This window comes from Limanda limanda, chromosome 11 (assembly GCF_963576545.1).
Source record: "Limanda limanda chromosome 11, fLimLim1.1, whole genome shotgun sequence".
NCBI classification, from domain to species: domain Eukaryota; kingdom Metazoa; phylum Chordata; class Actinopteri; order Pleuronectiformes; family Pleuronectidae; genus Limanda; species Limanda limanda.
Window position 1 is genome coordinate 18,855,349 of NC_083646.1, and position 16,785 is coordinate 18,872,133.

Genomic DNA, 16,785 nt, shown 5'->3' on the forward strand with positions numbered 1-16,785 from the left:
TAACTGTCAGATCTTTTTCACTTAGTTACATATTTCCTGAGTTCTAACTCATTTATCAATTGGCCTGGACATAAAATAAATAAAATTGCAGTTTCTGACCTATAGAGCAAAAGTAAAACTATTTTCTTAACTAAAATCTAATTATAACTAAGTATTACATATCAACGTTACTTCAGTTGTAATACATGCTATAATACCAATCACATTAAGAATCCATTACAGCTGGTTAACGCTTTTAGACCCTAGTTCATAAAGTGGGAATAATTATGGTGAACGTTTTTGCCAGTGCGATGCATTTGTGTAGTCTGTATTCTTTATTGTATTTATTACATTTTTTTATTTAATTCTTCAGTGATGATGCAATTGATTTCAAATACATCTCTTTAAACAACCACCATTTTACTGCACCAGTCACTTAGTACTGGCAGTCTGACCATAAAAATATACAGTGAGTGATCTATAAGTGCATTCGGTCCCATGATGGGAATTCAGAAAGGGTTGTAACCCTACCTTAGATGGTATGAGTCCCTGAAGCATGTTGATGCACTGCATGATGACAAAGGCCTCCAGCATGTCCATCTTGGACTCCAGCTGCTGCACGGTGTAGCAGTAGAGCAGCGAGAAAGAGTTAGCGAAGAGCTCCCTCAGCACCTCTGCCTCCGTGAAGGAGCGTTTCATCAACCAGCCCTGAGAGCATTAAGCAGATTGCTGTGGTTAAGATTCCATGAATAACATTAGTTAGCACAGCGGGTAACAGCTTCTGTTGCCCTTTTACATGTTGTTTATTTCTAGTAAACAGATGTAGAAAACTGTTGGTCTTGCAGCAATTACATTTTGAATGATTTGGGAATTTTTGGACTATTTCAGGCACTTTAAACGGACAGATAGCCAAAGAATTGTAACCTCGAAACCCTACAACATACTAAATTAGATCATAAGCAGCTAATTTTTTCCATAATGGTGTAAACAGAAAGGTTTAATTAGATGGTTCACCTCCAGTATAGGGCTCCAGTCTAGCACAGAGGAGCTCATGAACACCATGCCGTTACGAGAGACAGTAGCTGGAGAGGCGTTGTCGATATTATGCGGCTCGAAAACCACTTTGCAGTTGGGAGCCATGGGTATACGATCTCCGTTCGCCAGTGTCAGAGTTTTGTTGTCATCCAACACTGAGTTCAGGTTCTCGATCCAGATGGCATCGACCGGCCCATCCAGGACGATCCAGATGTGCTCGGCTGAGAGACAGAAAAAGATTGCGTTTGTTTTCTCCATGAATGTGATGTGACCTACTGCTTTGACCTATAATTTTCTATTCAGCAGAATGAAAAGGCCTCTGAATATGTATTTAGTGCATAGAAAAGGTTACACCACAGCTCTTGTCCAAAATCCAGCCGTGTTTATATGGACTAGCTCAAAATTATACAAATTACTACTTGAGATATTATTTTTGCAATAATACATACTAATTCAAATGTACTTCTTCTTCTTGGAAAAAAAATAAGAATACCAGTCCCAAAGACCCCAAGGTAGGACAAGAGTCGTAGAATAAACCTCCTGATCCAGTCACAAAACACATGACGGTTGACTACAACTGTCAGTGAAACATTAAACAGTCTAGCTGCTGGTCATTAATGAATGTGGTTCATGCTCCTTTGGTCCAATGCAGATGAGTATAGTTGTTTGATCACTGACTTAGTATTCTAAACTAAACCGGAAGGACTCACAGTTTGGACAGAGACTCACATTAACTTGTTACCATTATGTCTGCTCACATGTACACGAGCAATCAGCCACATTTACTGCACGTCCCTTAAATAGATCGCTGCATCTGTTTCAGATTGCCAGGGCAGACTAGTTTCATTGAGCTTCTCTTTTCCCCTGTAGGATATTTCACTAAGGAGCTTCAGCCCTGTCACAACTCACATCATGTCACATGATCTAGCTTCACTTTACCGAATTCCCGTCGGCTCAAAGAAACGAGCCGCACAAAGGCAATTTATACAAACATATGGAGTGCAACCTGTTCAAAAGATATGCTAAACATGCGTGCAGATCGTGAATACATCAGATGCATATTTTGACACATAAAAGCAAACACACACATGATGCATATTCATAAAGCATGTAGGCACGGGACCGAGTGGAAGATAAAACAGCTGTTGGTGCTACTTTGAACTATGAATGTCCCAAGATATTTAAACTTCTCTGCAATGTAAGAGCAAACAGGTTTTCACGGAAAAATGCGATAAAATATCTAAATTACCAGGCGCACTAAAGAATCGTTTGAGGAATTCGACTCTCTCAATTTCTCTCTCTCTATATTATATCCACATTGCAGGGAAGACACAAATGTATTCACTATGTACAACTGCTAGCATGCTTCCAATTTTTGTCATCTCATCCCACCTTTAAGGAAATACATCAGTATTTGAAGTAAAGCCGTTTTCAGACAATGGGGTCAGGTCTGGAAGAATAAACTGCAGCAACTAAATTGGGACATTTTCACTCCCAGAGATTATCGGTTCAGTGTCTGTCTGAAAGCAGTTCAAATCATCTTTCTTACCTTTCTTCCCTTTCAGGGTTTTCCTCCAGAGTGTGGAGAAGATGCCGTCAGTCCAGTCATTTGTGGCCACATCCAGTCGACCGAACATCTGGGGGGCTGTGATGGCTTTGGGGTTCATGCGCATCTCTTTGTGAGCCTTACCACATTCTGGTGGAAGAAACACATTAAGAAACATTAAAACATTTTAACATGGGCATCACATTTAGTAAAACAAACAACAAAAAGTGTACATTAAAAATACAACAGCTTGTACAATGATTTATGAGGCAGCACTTTTAAGGGTAGGGCAGAGAGGATGATTCTTCTTCTCTGGGTGTCTTTGTCTCTCTTGCCCACAGACACAAGAGTTTCAACAAACAGCCAATTCATCACTAAATTGTGTCTCTTTTACTTGAACATATAGTTCTGTGGAAAGAAGGGCTTCAGGCACTAAATAAAGTGAGGATACTTTCCAAAAAGAACGCCATGAAAGGTTTTTTTTCATCAGCTGAATTCAAATTTAGTGTGACTACCCTTTGTCTTTGAAAAAAAATGCAACAACTCCTCGATTTCAGCTTTTCAAAGGTACGTCGCAGGTGAGTTGTCCCAAGGATCTTGGGGAACTTGCCACAGCTAGTGTGTGTTTGGATTAGGATTTGTTACTGTCTTCTTTAATGTTATATATTAAAGCAATCTATGCTGACTCCATGAGTGCCACACACTCCCTGTTCTTCTTGTCAGAATTATCTTGTGACAGATCATATGCCTCCCTGATTGAATTGTATGACAGATAGGAATACACACAGGGCGGCTGTGGCTGAGGGGTAGAGTGGTCGTCCTCCAACCTGAAGGTCGGCGGTTCGATCCCCAGTCTGAACCATCTGCATGCCGAAGTTGATGCAGATGCTGAACCCTCAATAGCCCCCCATAGAATAACAAAGTGCTGCAAGTAGATGCACCATATGTGTGTGTGAATGGGTGAATGTGAAACTGTACTGTAAAGCGCTTTGAGTGGTCTTCATCAGACTAGAAAAGCGCTATATAAATACAAATCCATTTACCATTTACACACATCTACCTGACTCAGTGCTGTTCATCCCAAAACATGCACACAAACCCACCTGTCAAAGCTCTCATCAACGTGTGTATGCAAGTGGTCTTTCCAGCCCCGCTGGGCCCCAGGGCCATCATGCCGTGTCGGACCGTCTGAGTCTCATACAGCTGGATTACCTTCAGCTTCCAGGGAGGGTGACTGATCAGACCTGCTTCCTCAACCTGATGAAGCAAAATAACAGTTCAAACACCTGCAGTTCTAAGTGTGTCTACAAAGAACAGTGACACGGTCTGAATCTATAGCGTTAGGACAGAATCAAATATTCAGAGGATGTAGTCTTTCCTCTTCACAGTCACTTAGTTCTATTCTATCTAATCACAAATGGTAAATTACACCATTCTTATCCCTTTGGGTGCTATATCTTGAGGTGTTTTAGAGTGACATGAAAGATACAGTCTGTCAGTCCATTAGTCTTTTCCACCGATTTTACAGTCTCTTTATTTCTCTCTCCTTACGTTTTCCTGCCCTTTACTCTCTCCCCTCTATCTCTCTATCCACTGTGTTTATCTGATATACCACTCTCCCTCACAAATGTAGACAATCTAATCCATTACAACCCTCTTACCAGTCTGTCGATGATAATCTCTAGATCAGGGTAGCCTGCTTTATCAAGTTGGATGCTTGGGAAGAGGTCGTCAATCAAGCTCAGGAAGAGCGGCTCGTCCTCATCGATCTAACAAACGCACAAATGCATACACATTGACCCACGTTAGCAAGAAGTCACAAATAAGAGTTGGGAATAATTAATCTTGAATCCATCTGATGATATTAATATTCTGGTCTGATCTGTTGTGCTTATTTTATGGGTAATCAATATAATCTTTTACTTCTTTTTGCTATTATCAAAATTGCTGCTCATGAAAATGTTTCAAAAGAAACAGGCTTGATTGCTCTGTGTTTTTTGTTCTGATATGAAGATCATCTATTGAAAGCTCTATTGGATTTTATTGTAAACTGACCAGTTTGGAGAGATTCATGTCCCTGAGGACCCTCATGACGATGGTGGACTCTGTGTCATAGGGATTGGATCGCTTGGATGATCCCAGTGTTCTCAGCACTGACAAGATGTTCCGTAGGCCAAAGTCATAGTGAACCTGAATAGTGAGAGAACATTTGGATTTTTCCTTAATATAGCTTGATTCTTATGAGTTTGAAAACCAGCCTTTCCTCTTTTCTCCTTTTGCTACAAGCCTAAGGAGGTACTCATTAAAACACATGATATTTCAATACTACTCACAGCACAATAAATAACAACGTAGGTTATAAAACATACATGAGTCACAGACTAGTAGAATGTGATTCATTCCACTTCAGGCTCTGATGGTCAGTTAAAAACCTTCGCATTTGTTTAAAATTATATACAAAATAAGCACAATATCAATGAGACATGAGTCAACCTCCATGAGACAATAACAGCTCAATCATTCCATGTAAAATTATCACACTTTAAAGTTGGACGGTCACTGAATTGGTCATTTAAGGAACCCATTGAGCCGAAATTATTTGTATGTCTCTGATTGTTCTTCAGTGAGTTTTGGGCTGATGAACTTTACATTTCTTCTTTCTTCTTTAAGATAGGTCACAGAAAATGGTTCTGAAATCATTTTAAAGCTCTTTTCTCCAGCTCCAAATTGAACTCAAAAACTAAAGACCAAACTTTCCAAAGGTTTGGATGACATTATAGGCTAACTTTGATGAAAATATCATACATTTAAAAAAAAAGTGTTTTCAATTTAACTTTACCTGTTATAATCACTCAGAATGCAATTATTTTTTCATTTTTCAAGGAAGCTTTAAAGAGTGCGGTTAAACAAGTTAAGGAAGACCGCCACCATCTTTTTACCTGTTTGGAAAGTTGCTCCTCACACAGCTTGTAAAGGGTGAAGAACTTGCGGGCCAGCTCCTGGTTGTCTTTAAACCCACAACTGGCCAGTTTTACCCTGATAATGATCTGACGGTCAGGAACCATCATGGCCACGGTGCGGAAGTTGATCTTCAGGTTCTCAGGCAGCTCCTGGCGACCTGCGTAACCCGGGTTCTAAATACAGGGAAAGAAGAAATGAGAATAAATAAAAGGGGACATAAGAAAAAATGCATTTGTAATCACAAGGGAGTGTAATATTACATCTTATATTTCATACAACCTTTAAATCTCAAATTATAACATTTCAAATAATACATCAAAATAAATTGGAGATAAAAAAGTGTATGCAATTTGTACAAATATATATAGACGTACACTGCCTTCTGGGTCTCTTTGTATTCACTCATTAAGTAACACATGGAATCTTAAGTTAATATTGGAAGATAATTAAACTTCATTCGGCACACCATCCTTCAGCTAGTGAAAGCTCTATGGACACAGCTCAGGCCTTTCTTTCCACAAAGGCTGCCTTTGATTACCGTCTCTATGCACACATGTGTGTGTGTGTGTGTGTGTGTGTGTGTGTGTGTGTGTGTGTGTGTGTGTGTGTGTGTGTGTGTGTGTGTGTGTGTGTGTGTGTGTTAGTTTCCCTCTCTCTCTCTCACACCCATACATACACACACACACACACACAACTGATCTCTGACCCGTCTCCCCACACAGGAGAATTATTCCACTGTTCTGTTTAATGACTTGCCTTGGGATGGCAACTGTGCCAGGGAGATAAAGAGATCTAACTATTATTGTAAAAGAGAGAGGTAATGAACACTGGGTAACTTTATTAAGGAGGCCGACCCCTGTGTTTAATGTTGTATGAACTGGCTTGATAAGTAAGACTTTTTTGATTCTATTTAGCCACATAAATAAAATCCTTTTGCATTATTTGTTTTTGCTTGGAATAAAATCAGTATCATCATATTTGTACATCCAGTTAATAAAACTAGAGGTTATTGGGTAGCTGTAGGGACCCATATGCATGTACTCATCTTATTCAATCTGACCAGGAACTTTCTTATACAAACACAACACAGCATTACATCACAGCACTGATGCCACTCACCATGGTAAGGAAGAGGCCAAACTCTGGGTTCATCTTAACATTATCTCCATCCGTGAAGTCAAAGTTATTGCGCCGTTCTTTCTTGCAGGAGAGGACGACCGCAATCTGCTGAGCGGCCACCGACAGAACTGGGAGGTCGATCCGGTTAAACTCGTCAAAACAGCCCCAAGAACCAGACTGAGCCAGACCTGGAAATCAGACATGTATTTGATCAATTTGTATAGTCAAATATACGGCTCCAAAAATAGCTGGTTTGTCCTAACCTTTTTCTGGTGCCACATTGCATAATATAATTGCATCAATTTGCTTTGTGACTTTTACCTTTGAATATTCTTCCCAATCCTCTGAAGTCCATCTGGTCAGAACAGTTGAAGACAACGACGTACTTTCCCAGACAGCGACCCATATCTTTTACGGTCTCAGTCTTGCCTAATAAAGAAAAGGCATTTTTGTTAATTCCTGAGAAAAAGTGGCTAACGTTTAAGTGCTGAAAGAAAAACAAATTAATCTGATCTGAAATCATGTGGTATCGACGTATCAATCCTCTTCGCTGAATTCCAACAAAAAATGGATTCTGCCCTTTAACTTATGATTGTTAGTTGGAAAATTATCTTATCATCTGATTATGGTAAAAACTATCAATCCCAAGCAATTGTGTCATGTGTCTAAATATGTTTTAAAGTCCTACCTGTTCCTGCTGGACCAGCAGGGGCTCCACCCATACTCATACCGAGAGCCTGGGCTATGGTGATGTAGCACCTGAGCAAAGAGACAAACACACACTTCAGTTTCATTGGCATAGGGCAGGTGAATAGTTTAGCTCTCTCTCATAGCTGTTTCCACTCCCCTCACATTTAATCAATCTCACAATAAAACTAATGTGATGTGATTCTCTACAGGGAGGATGGAGGTCAGGGCTCAGCAGGAGAATGCCGCCCCTGAAGCTGGTCTTGTTCCAATACCCTTCAGCAGAGATGGTGGCTGTATCTGGGGCCTGACCCTGGCCTTCTGGCTAAAGACTGTGTCCTCTCTTCACTGCAGGGCCAGCATCGTGTCAAAAATCATGGTAAACTGTGCATGCATTCAAGTTTGTGTCCATAAAATATTAATCAGACTACTGCTACCTATCTACTATTACAGACATCTCTGTCTGTCTGAGTATCTGGAACACATAGTGCATGGATTTGAGCCCCTGTGATACGATCAATATTAATAAACTTTGAATAAACAGACAACCACCAATCTGGGACTCATCAATGAAAGAGAGATGCCATACATGTACGTTCAATACATACTCTAAGTCTACCAGAGATGTGATGCTACCAAGCGGACCAATCACAGCTCTTGCGGTCTGCGTTGACTCAACGCGTAGTTACATTTTTGTGGAGGTGCCTGTCAGGGTGCTCTGCGTAGGGTACCCGTCTACACATAGGCTACTTTTACAGTCCATTATTATACTTCGTGCTGTGTCTGTATGTCTGACAATGGCTGTTGTTCGACTTCTGTCTCCCCTGCCATGTCTGATCCCTTCTCTCAGTGAGTCAATTCTTCAGTCAGTGACAGAGAGGGTGGCCACTATACAAAAGTGCCTGCTCATCCTTTCTAATTCTTTCCCCTGCTCCTGATGTTCAGTCATTAGTCTGGTGTAGAAACTATGACCACTGAATTTGTACCAGTGTTAGAGTGGCCATTATTGACACAGATATCAGTAACCAGCTGAAGTGACTTGCTGCTGCTGTGGATACTTCTATGAAAAAATTGAATGTCTAGAGTTGACTGCATCGTGACAAAGGTCACGTTACTGGATCCTTGTCATTCATCTTGAATGGCATCTATGTATAAGGTGCAGCACAGAGAAGATCAAGTCATCACCTCTGCCAAGGAGGTGTTTTCTTTGTTTGTCAGCAGGATTATGCAAAAACTACTGAACAGAGTTTTAGAAAAGCTTGAAGGATGAAACACAGGCCAAGAAGGAATCCATTGAATTTTAAGTCAGATCCAGACAAAAGGGCAGATACAGAATTTGTCTATTGTTTTTCTTCCTTTGAGATAGGATGATTTTTTTCTCAGGGAATTATTCATGCATCTTGATCAAAAATCAGGCCTATTTAGGGAACTGTTCTCTATGAGTGTGAGAAATTTGGTGCGGCTTGATCGACTTAAAGCAGCCTGTAGGGCCTCAGTGGTGGTCTGCGTAGTTGTAATTGTTGATTTTCTCACAAATGTAAAAAATACATTTGTATGAGACTGCAATTATACCCAGGTTGTGTTGTCCTTCAAACTCTGCAGTTGTTTGACAGTTGTCAATTATATTATATATATATATATATTATAACAGTAGTAGTTATCTAACCTTTAAATACAATATGACATATGAAAGCGAACCAACTGACATAAATTATCTATAGATATTTGTAATTATATAAGATAGGTCATCTGTGTGTGTGTGTGTGTGTGTGTGTGTGTGTGTGTGTGTGTGTGTGTCTGTATGTCTGTTTATCATTTGATATTGCCTGCTGCTCAGTACAACACATCTTACTATTTTATCTCTGCCTTCATGAGAGTGTGTACGAATGTGTTCCCTCATGTATGAGGCGTCTACCTGTCAGTCAGCGGCGTAATGACAAGCCTGTCAGTGCAGCCCAAGAATTCATTTTGGTAGATGAAGATCACATCTGTGATGTGGATTGCCATCACGTCGGAGTCCTCATTGAAGTAGAAACGGGCCTGCTTCAGCCACTCGAAGTCGGTGGGGGTTTTGATATGTAGTCGGCACTGGGGGAGGAGAGTAATGGGTGAGAGCGACATGGGAGAGTCGAGGGAAAGAGATGGGGGAAGCAGATCCAGAGAAAAGATGATAAAGATAAGAGGTTGAAAACAAGGGGAGAGAGTGGATGGCAAGTGAAGAATAGGAAATTGCAGGGCACCGTTCAGCAGATGATGTGAGGTGAGAGATAAAAGCAGGAAGAAAGAGGGATGAATTGGTGGAGGGGCAGGAGTTGGGGGGGGGGGGTTGGAGGGGACAGGAAGGTTACAGGTAGAAAGAAGTTCAGACGCAAGTAAAGAAGGAATGAAAGAAGAATGGGTGAAAGGCCATTAGGCAGGAAAGAGGCAAATCAAGGAAATTGATTGAAGTAATACATGAAGCATGAAGAAATCAGGTGACAGAATAAGGAAAAGGGATGTTGAATAGAGAGATAAGATTAAAATGAGCACAGAGAGAAAGGAAGAGGAAGTGCCATTACAGGGAAGAGAAGTAAAATGGATGGCAAAAAGATTTAGAAAAAATCATGCCAAACGAAAAGATATTTACGACATCCCTCTTTTAAAATCACACGTAGCCTAATATAATAATTTTATTCTCGTAAAATTTTGACTTTATTTGCCAAATCTCACAATTGTTCTTCCCTTTAACTGGCTCCATCATAATCAAGTAATTTGTATGCAAAAAACTTACCGGACCCTTTGATAGGACACTTTAAGAACTACTATGATCACTAGAATACTCACCAGGTCATCAAATATGTCCCTCTGGTGGACATGAATGGTGATGAGGGTCTCATATTTAATCCTCTCTACTGGCCCCAGGTCTGTTGTGGTCATCTCAATCAGCGTGTTGAGCAGGTCCAGGAAGTACTGGTTGGTTTTGCCCATGACGCGGCGATCGGCTCTGGCGTTGGTCAGAGCATCTTCAGCGTCTCTTGTCCATAGCATCTGAATGCCTAGCAGACCCACCTGGATCAAGAACAAGAAACTCTTTGCATGATGAACGAAGGTGTTGGGCTCGGGCAAGTTCGGACACTCGATTTCCAATATGTTGTTTTGTCAGTACCCAGCAGTAGGTCAGCAACCAAAGAGTATGGCCTGTGTGAGTTAAGTGTTATTTTGAATCCAACTATGACCTACCTGAGCGGGGTAGGATCCTAGAAATGGAATGAGCTGGAAGCCGGGATCTTGGACCTGTATGGCAGCCTGTCGGATCACCACGTTCAAAGACTTCTGTGATTCTAACAGCAAAGCACTGAGCCAAGCCTCCACATTCCCCTCTGCTGTGACAGTAGAATCTAGTTCCACAATCTCCTCCTCCCGTGATGATATAGCCAGGATACGGTCGTATATCTAGGAAAGATGACATGTTTGATTGATTAGACTAACTCATGATTCTATATCACTTTTGAAGGAAAATAATATGATGAAATATACTTTTCTACACTATTCCGATTAGTCAATTCAAATGTATGGGCTTGTTTTGTATTCTGCCCTCATGCAATCACTTTGCTTTTTCAGATGTTTCAGTTTTCTTGTCAGAGAGTTTGAAAGACGCCATTGTTCTGTGACACTGACAAATTTAAAGACATAATGAATAATAGGAACAATGAATCACTGTAAGCAGCTCAACGAAAAAAAGTCACCTTCTCATGGAATACAACAGTTTTGATGTTGTCGAAGACGTTGAGAAGGTGGGCCTGGATGGTGTGGGAGTCGGAGGCCTGGCCCAGGATCTCGAGCAGAGCAGGGTCGGAGACAAAGAAGAAGCGAGGGAACTGTAGACGCTTCTTCTCCAAATATCTGTTTGACAGCATGAAAAGAAAATGTTAGAATAGTTTTTTTCTGAAAGCAGCTTGTCTTTGAAAAACTGATGGCGGCACATCAGTACAAAATACATATTTTTAAAGTTTTAAAAAGTACATCACTTTGAGTTAAGTTTGAACTATTCCTACTTCTCTTTGTCTTGGCATGTGATGTAGATGACAATGGTTTTACATGTTAGCACTTCATACGTACCCTGTAAGGGACTTCTGGCAAATCTCCAGCTGTTCAAAGAGGTGAGGAAGCAGCTGTCCCATGGTCTCATCTCCCACACACGACTGCACGACAATGGGCATCTCGTGGGCTCGCATCATAATCTTCACCCAGGATTTGTCGATGTTGGAGAAACGCTTTGCTTCCTAAAATAGAGTGGAGTAATATTTGATGATTTTCTAAGTCCAGTTGCATTATGAAAAAAAATCGCAACAGTACAACTAATTATCAGATATTTATTTTGTACATTAGGGCATGGACTACATGAACATTTAATTTAAAGACTAATAGTATCGTAGCCGCAAGGACATTATTAACAGTAATCATACAAAAATGTCATGTAGCTGTATTTATAATATGTTCTCTCTACTCCTAACCACAAACATGACTAAATATTAGATCTAAATATTGATGAAATGATAAATATGTAATTCCGATCACCCCTCTGAAATTAAGAGAGGAATAATTCACTGCGATGTACTGTACCTTGGGCATCTGTTTGGCGATGTCTCCCCCCACAAACACAGCCTCCAGGTAGATCCAAAGGTTCTGAACGGTCACCCAGTTTTCAATGATGTCATTGGTGTTGGAGAGATTCTGAACCCACTTCTGGATCTGGGGTTTAAACGGGGTGTTGTACCTGGGAAACGAGACACAAGTAAATAAAGTCAATAAATAAACTTTACATTATACCTTACATAGCTTGTGGGGTCACTGTCGCATTCTACATGACGATCAAAGAGCTATGCTGTGCTCTCCTCAAAAGAGTTTTAATAGGGACATACCTGTTGCTCATTAGAGACCCCAGGACCATCAGGCTGTCCTCCATGCTGGCAATGACCTCGGCTGTGCTGTCTCCTCTAAGCAGCAGCTCTCCTCGGGTCTTGAAGTTGGCAAACGTCAAAGTCTTGTTGTCCCATTCAGCAATCACCTGTTTCAGTTTATGCTCAATATCCCGCTCCTTCACTGCACTGATGCAGATATCCTGTGAGAAATGGACAGATTTGATGAAACATTACCAATACCAGTGGTTTTTAACACTCTAGTACAAATAATACAGGAAGTGAGGAATGTTAAAGATCAGTGGTGACCACAGGAAAGTAGAAAGGGAAATAATTTATATTACACAAGTGTAAAACCTGTGATTAATTATCAATATCTCTATTACAAAACTTTTTTTCATTTACATTATCGTGATTATCAAATATAGAAAAAATCTGATGAATTTGTATCATTAGACAGAAACGTTCATTCATGTGATTTAACGGCCTGTATAAAAATAATGATGATTTAAACACATCTATTTGTTACCAGGATTAATGCTCACTGCATTTTGGAGATAATATTGAGGCTCATTACAACTCTGTTACTTCATGCTTCATGTACAATTCATCAAATAGAAAATTAAAGCAATGTTTATAAAATGCTGTAATGTAATACAGTGATGTAATGAATCAACGCTGAATGGTATACAGGTGTACTTTTACAATTTTCATTCGTGACATTTATCATCTGCTATATGTGTTAAAGGTTCTTTTCACAACTGTTGTAGCCTAAAATAAGAAGCCTACTGTTCTCTCTTACCTCAATCTCCTCTTTATACTTGAGCAGAGGAGCCTCCATAATGTTACGAAGCTTGAATGTATCGGATTCCACCTCAAAGACATGTCCAGTCACCTGCTCACCAAACCAGATAAACCAAATGTCAACACAACACCGATTACTATTATCTTTATAATAACTATTAAATCTGAATAACTGGTAAATGCAGTGGTAGTGTCAATGGCCTCAGGATGGAGTGGCCTTGTTTCTCTGACCTCTGCAAGTCTCTTCCAGTGGCGCGCCATCATTGCCTTGTTGGTCATGAGTTCCATCAGGGGGCAGCACTCACTGAAGTCATCGATTGTTTTCTTCAGGTCCAAAAAGGCCTTCCACTCCTTCAGAGCGCGAGGCAGCTTACGACATCTGGAAGTTACACAGTCAACAAAAGTGATTTAATGTTGCATTCTTCCGAGGCACGCGCACACCAGTGACACTGCAAAGTTAAACAGCGTAACCAGTGCAAAAGTAAAACTTCTAAACTGATGGAAAGCCTGTCTGCCGGAGCACGGAGATGCCCTCTCTTCTTCCAGCTCTGACACCAGCACATATTTCCCTTGTGATTGCTATTTGTTTAAAACCTTCAGCTACTTTCATACATTTAAAAATGTATTAAAAAAAACTATTTTTCTATTTGATTGGAAACTTTAACTTGGGCAAACTCTCTCTGACATGTGCAGATAGAATAAATGTTGGTAGTGTTCAGAGTGCAGACATAAACATGAATGGAGATGGTGAAATTGAACTCTTTTGGAGCATTCATGCAATGCTTCATGACAGCCCACCAGACAGGGAACTTTTTGTTCTTTTTTTTAATTAGGCCAGAAAAGGGGTGACGCTCAGAGGAAGTTTCATCAGTTCATTTGATTTTCTTTGTGTTTCATTTTCCTGTGATCTGCTATTTATATGGTCTTCAAAGGTGATGGTCGCCCACTTTCTATGGCAACACGATGAAAGTGTTGGTTTTTTTTCAGTTTTATCAACGAAACACGTCAGTGGAGGTCTGTTTTATCTTCAGCTGAATTTAACTTAGAGTTTAGATCAAACCAGCACAACAGGGGTATCGTCATATTTCGGCATTAAATGAAATAACAGAGTTTCACCTCCAGCGCTTTTTCTGTACTTCCACTAAGATTCTGATACAAGGCTCAGCCCGAACGCTCAGCAACTACCATTTTCAGTTTTATCAACGAAACACATCAGTGGAGGTCTGTTTTATCTTCAGCTGAATTTAACTTAGAGTTTAGATCAAACCAGCACAACAGGGGTATCAGTTTGATTTACATTTAAATGAATGTCACAGGAGATTAACTAACCTCGCTTGAAAGTCCAGCAGCTCATTGTTGATCTTTTCTATGTGGATGTCAGCCCAGAGGATATCATAGTAGCTGTTGACTGTCTCAATGACACCGTTGTAAAGGCCATACAGCTTATGAAGCAGAGACAGCTGCTTCTTAATGTCCAGTAGCTGAGGATGCTGGGTGACAGGAAGCCCAAACAACTCCTCTCCACTCGTGAAAGTGATGTACTTCCTGTACAGGTTGTCAAATTGATTCTATAGAAAAGAATGGTCACAAAATACCAAGTACAATAGCGTTAATTATTACAATCACAAACTGTTACATCCTCAATATTACCAAATCCGATCGTCAATAACAAACCTGGAACATGATGAGTCTGTCACTGGCCTCCTGGGGAGGGAGTCCCTGCACCATGGGGCCGTGCTGTAGCAGAGAGGAGAAGTTATCTTTGTCAGCTGTTACTTAAATGATTCTGAATCAGGCCACAATAATTATGTGCTATAATTAAAATAAATAGCGTAATGGGTAATTAGTCCAATATCGTAGGTGGCTGAAATTCCTGTCTGAGTGTTGAGTATGTACAGACATGAGCATTGCATTTTCTCGCTCCTTTTTTCCTTTACCAGTTCATAATCCTGGTAAAATTGTTGACAGTCATCCAGGAAGTTTTGTACGTTGCTGCCGAGCTCGCCTCTGAAGGTTGGCTGCAGGGACACCAGCTCGTTCTGTACGTCTGTGCCCAGAGACAGCAGCTTCTCCCAGGCGTACCGCATCGTGTCCACCTTCTCAGACTCTTCTTTTGGCACTGACAGCCCATATTTATGAAGCATGGCGTAAGACTCCTGTGAAGAAAGAAGAAAGATGCTGCTACAACCTGGCAGCCACGAATGTAAAATCATACATGGAGTGCGTCATATTTCGGCATTAAATCAAATAACAGAGTTTCACCTCCAGCGCTTTTTCTGTACTTCCACTAAGATTCTGATACAAGGCTCAGCCCGAACGCTCAGCAACTACCATAAGCCGTTTTCAGACATGAACTCCGGAAAATGTCCAGACAATTGAGTCAGAATACAGGAAAATCTCCATATATATGATGATATAATATACACCCCGTCCCTTTAGATAATTTCAGGATATTGTGTGAAGTTCTTATGTGTGAGAGAGGCTATGTTGTTTTAAATACACAATGCTTTGCTTTATACCTCAATAGGTCCAACTTGGAAATCAATAGATATTTGGTTATCTCTGATCTCCCTGAGCGATGCCATGGCGATGCGGAAATCATCCAGGTCTTTGATCTTTCGATGCAGTTTCTTTCCTGCTTCCTCTACAAAGCCAAAGATATGCTGCATCTCTGAGCGATACTTCCTGTTACAGTACACTCCATAATCCACCATCCAGTGCTTGGTTTCAGCAGTGAGGGACATCTTCAACTCCGCTAGTACAAAGAAACAGATGTGAGCAGTTGTAAGCATCAAGTTTACATTTCATGTTTGAGTTTCTGTAGACACCTTTACTGTAAAGAAGGAATTGAGCGTGGTGTGTTGTCAAGCAAGGTAGTGATGTTATAGGTACCAAAGAGAGCTAGTCACACTTAATCAATCTAACCTGTTTGTAGAGCCACAGCTCTGAAGGTAATGATTTCTGGTTCCGAGTTAATCTCCAACTCCAGGTCTCGATAGAAAATAATCTGGCTCTCAAAATCTGACAGCAAGGGGTTGCCCTGGACAAATCTGAAATAAAAGCATTGTTAAGATGGCTTGTTGTTTTCAATGGGAGTAACTTCATCCATTCAAAAAAACAATTCAGTTTATCATACTTCTGCATGGCGTCTTCACGGTCCTCTTTCCAGATGTGATGGTAATGGCTGAAACCATCCAGAGCAGTCATCACTTCCTGTACATTAACATAAGCAGGAGTTATGTAGGAAATAAGAGACATCTAAACATTTTGAAATTGAACTAGAATGAAAGAGCATGTACCTGTTTGGTGGAGATGATGGAGGTACTGAGGACGGACATCAGCTTGACAATGTCCTTGTTCTCAGAAACACACTTGTAGTAGTTCCTGGCCTTGACAGGGATGGCCTGAATCACCGATGCTGAAATGTCTGAGGTGCTGCCGTCTGTAAAGAGTTCGGAGGATAGAATCATAAATTGTTCCTGTATAACCACCCATTGCTGAAGGATTGTTCAAAGAGAATATTGGAATCTTGTAAAAAAAAAAAGTGTCTTTTGCTTGTGGTGTAACCCTGTTCTTTATGTTTCTTTTATCAGTGGATGATTTATAAATCTTATTCTACAAAAAAACATTTTGAGGAAAGGTTTTTAGATAAACGATTTTTCATTCTAAACTGTATCTTTACAACAGATTTCATTTCAGCAAATCAATCATGCGTCAACTTTCTCAACTATTACACTCCATTAGCTCCATGTTTGT

At 40.4% G+C, this 16,785-nt stretch overlaps 1 protein-coding gene across 2 annotated transcripts in view; it reads right to left on the reverse strand.

Moving 5' to 3' along the window:
* The window catches only part of dnah5 (dynein, axonemal, heavy chain 5), an 82,669-nt gene that overhangs the window by 44,382 nt on the left and 21,502 nt on the right, over positions 1 to 16,785 (reverse strand). For both annotated transcript variants that reach the window (XM_061081387.1, XM_061081386.1), the window contains exons 25-50: positions 16,329 to 16,471; positions 16,166 to 16,242; positions 15,955 to 16,079; positions 15,549 to 15,784; positions 14,967 to 15,185; positions 14,704 to 14,766; positions 14,359 to 14,597; positions 13,261 to 13,408; positions 13,028 to 13,120; positions 12,229 to 12,428; positions 11,930 to 12,083; positions 11,426 to 11,589; positions 11,053 to 11,209; positions 10,547 to 10,759; positions 10,151 to 10,375; positions 9,243 to 9,415; positions 7,329 to 7,399; positions 6,962 to 7,069; positions 6,641 to 6,828; positions 5,500 to 5,694; positions 4,616 to 4,750; positions 4,222 to 4,329; positions 3,664 to 3,817; positions 2,564 to 2,710; positions 994 to 1,235; positions 511 to 687 (exon numbers count right to left, since the gene is read on the reverse strand). In XM_061081387.1, the coding sequence (XP_060937370.1) occupies positions 511 to 687; positions 994 to 1,235; positions 2,564 to 2,710; positions 3,664 to 3,817; positions 4,222 to 4,329; positions 4,616 to 4,750; positions 5,500 to 5,694; positions 6,641 to 6,828; positions 6,962 to 7,069; positions 7,329 to 7,399; positions 9,243 to 9,415; positions 10,151 to 10,375; positions 10,547 to 10,759; positions 11,053 to 11,209; positions 11,426 to 11,589; positions 11,930 to 12,083; positions 12,229 to 12,428; positions 13,028 to 13,120; positions 13,261 to 13,408; positions 14,359 to 14,597; positions 14,704 to 14,766; positions 14,967 to 15,185; positions 15,549 to 15,784; positions 15,955 to 16,079; positions 16,166 to 16,242; positions 16,329 to 16,471 (4,154 nt within the window). The remainder of the gene's footprint in view (positions 1 to 510; positions 688 to 993; positions 1,236 to 2,563; positions 2,711 to 3,663; positions 3,818 to 4,221; positions 4,330 to 4,615; positions 4,751 to 5,499; positions 5,695 to 6,640; positions 6,829 to 6,961; positions 7,070 to 7,328; positions 7,400 to 9,242; positions 9,416 to 10,150; positions 10,376 to 10,546; positions 10,760 to 11,052; positions 11,210 to 11,425; positions 11,590 to 11,929; positions 12,084 to 12,228; positions 12,429 to 13,027; positions 13,121 to 13,260; positions 13,409 to 14,358; positions 14,598 to 14,703; positions 14,767 to 14,966; positions 15,186 to 15,548; positions 15,785 to 15,954; positions 16,080 to 16,165; positions 16,243 to 16,328; positions 16,472 to 16,785) is intronic.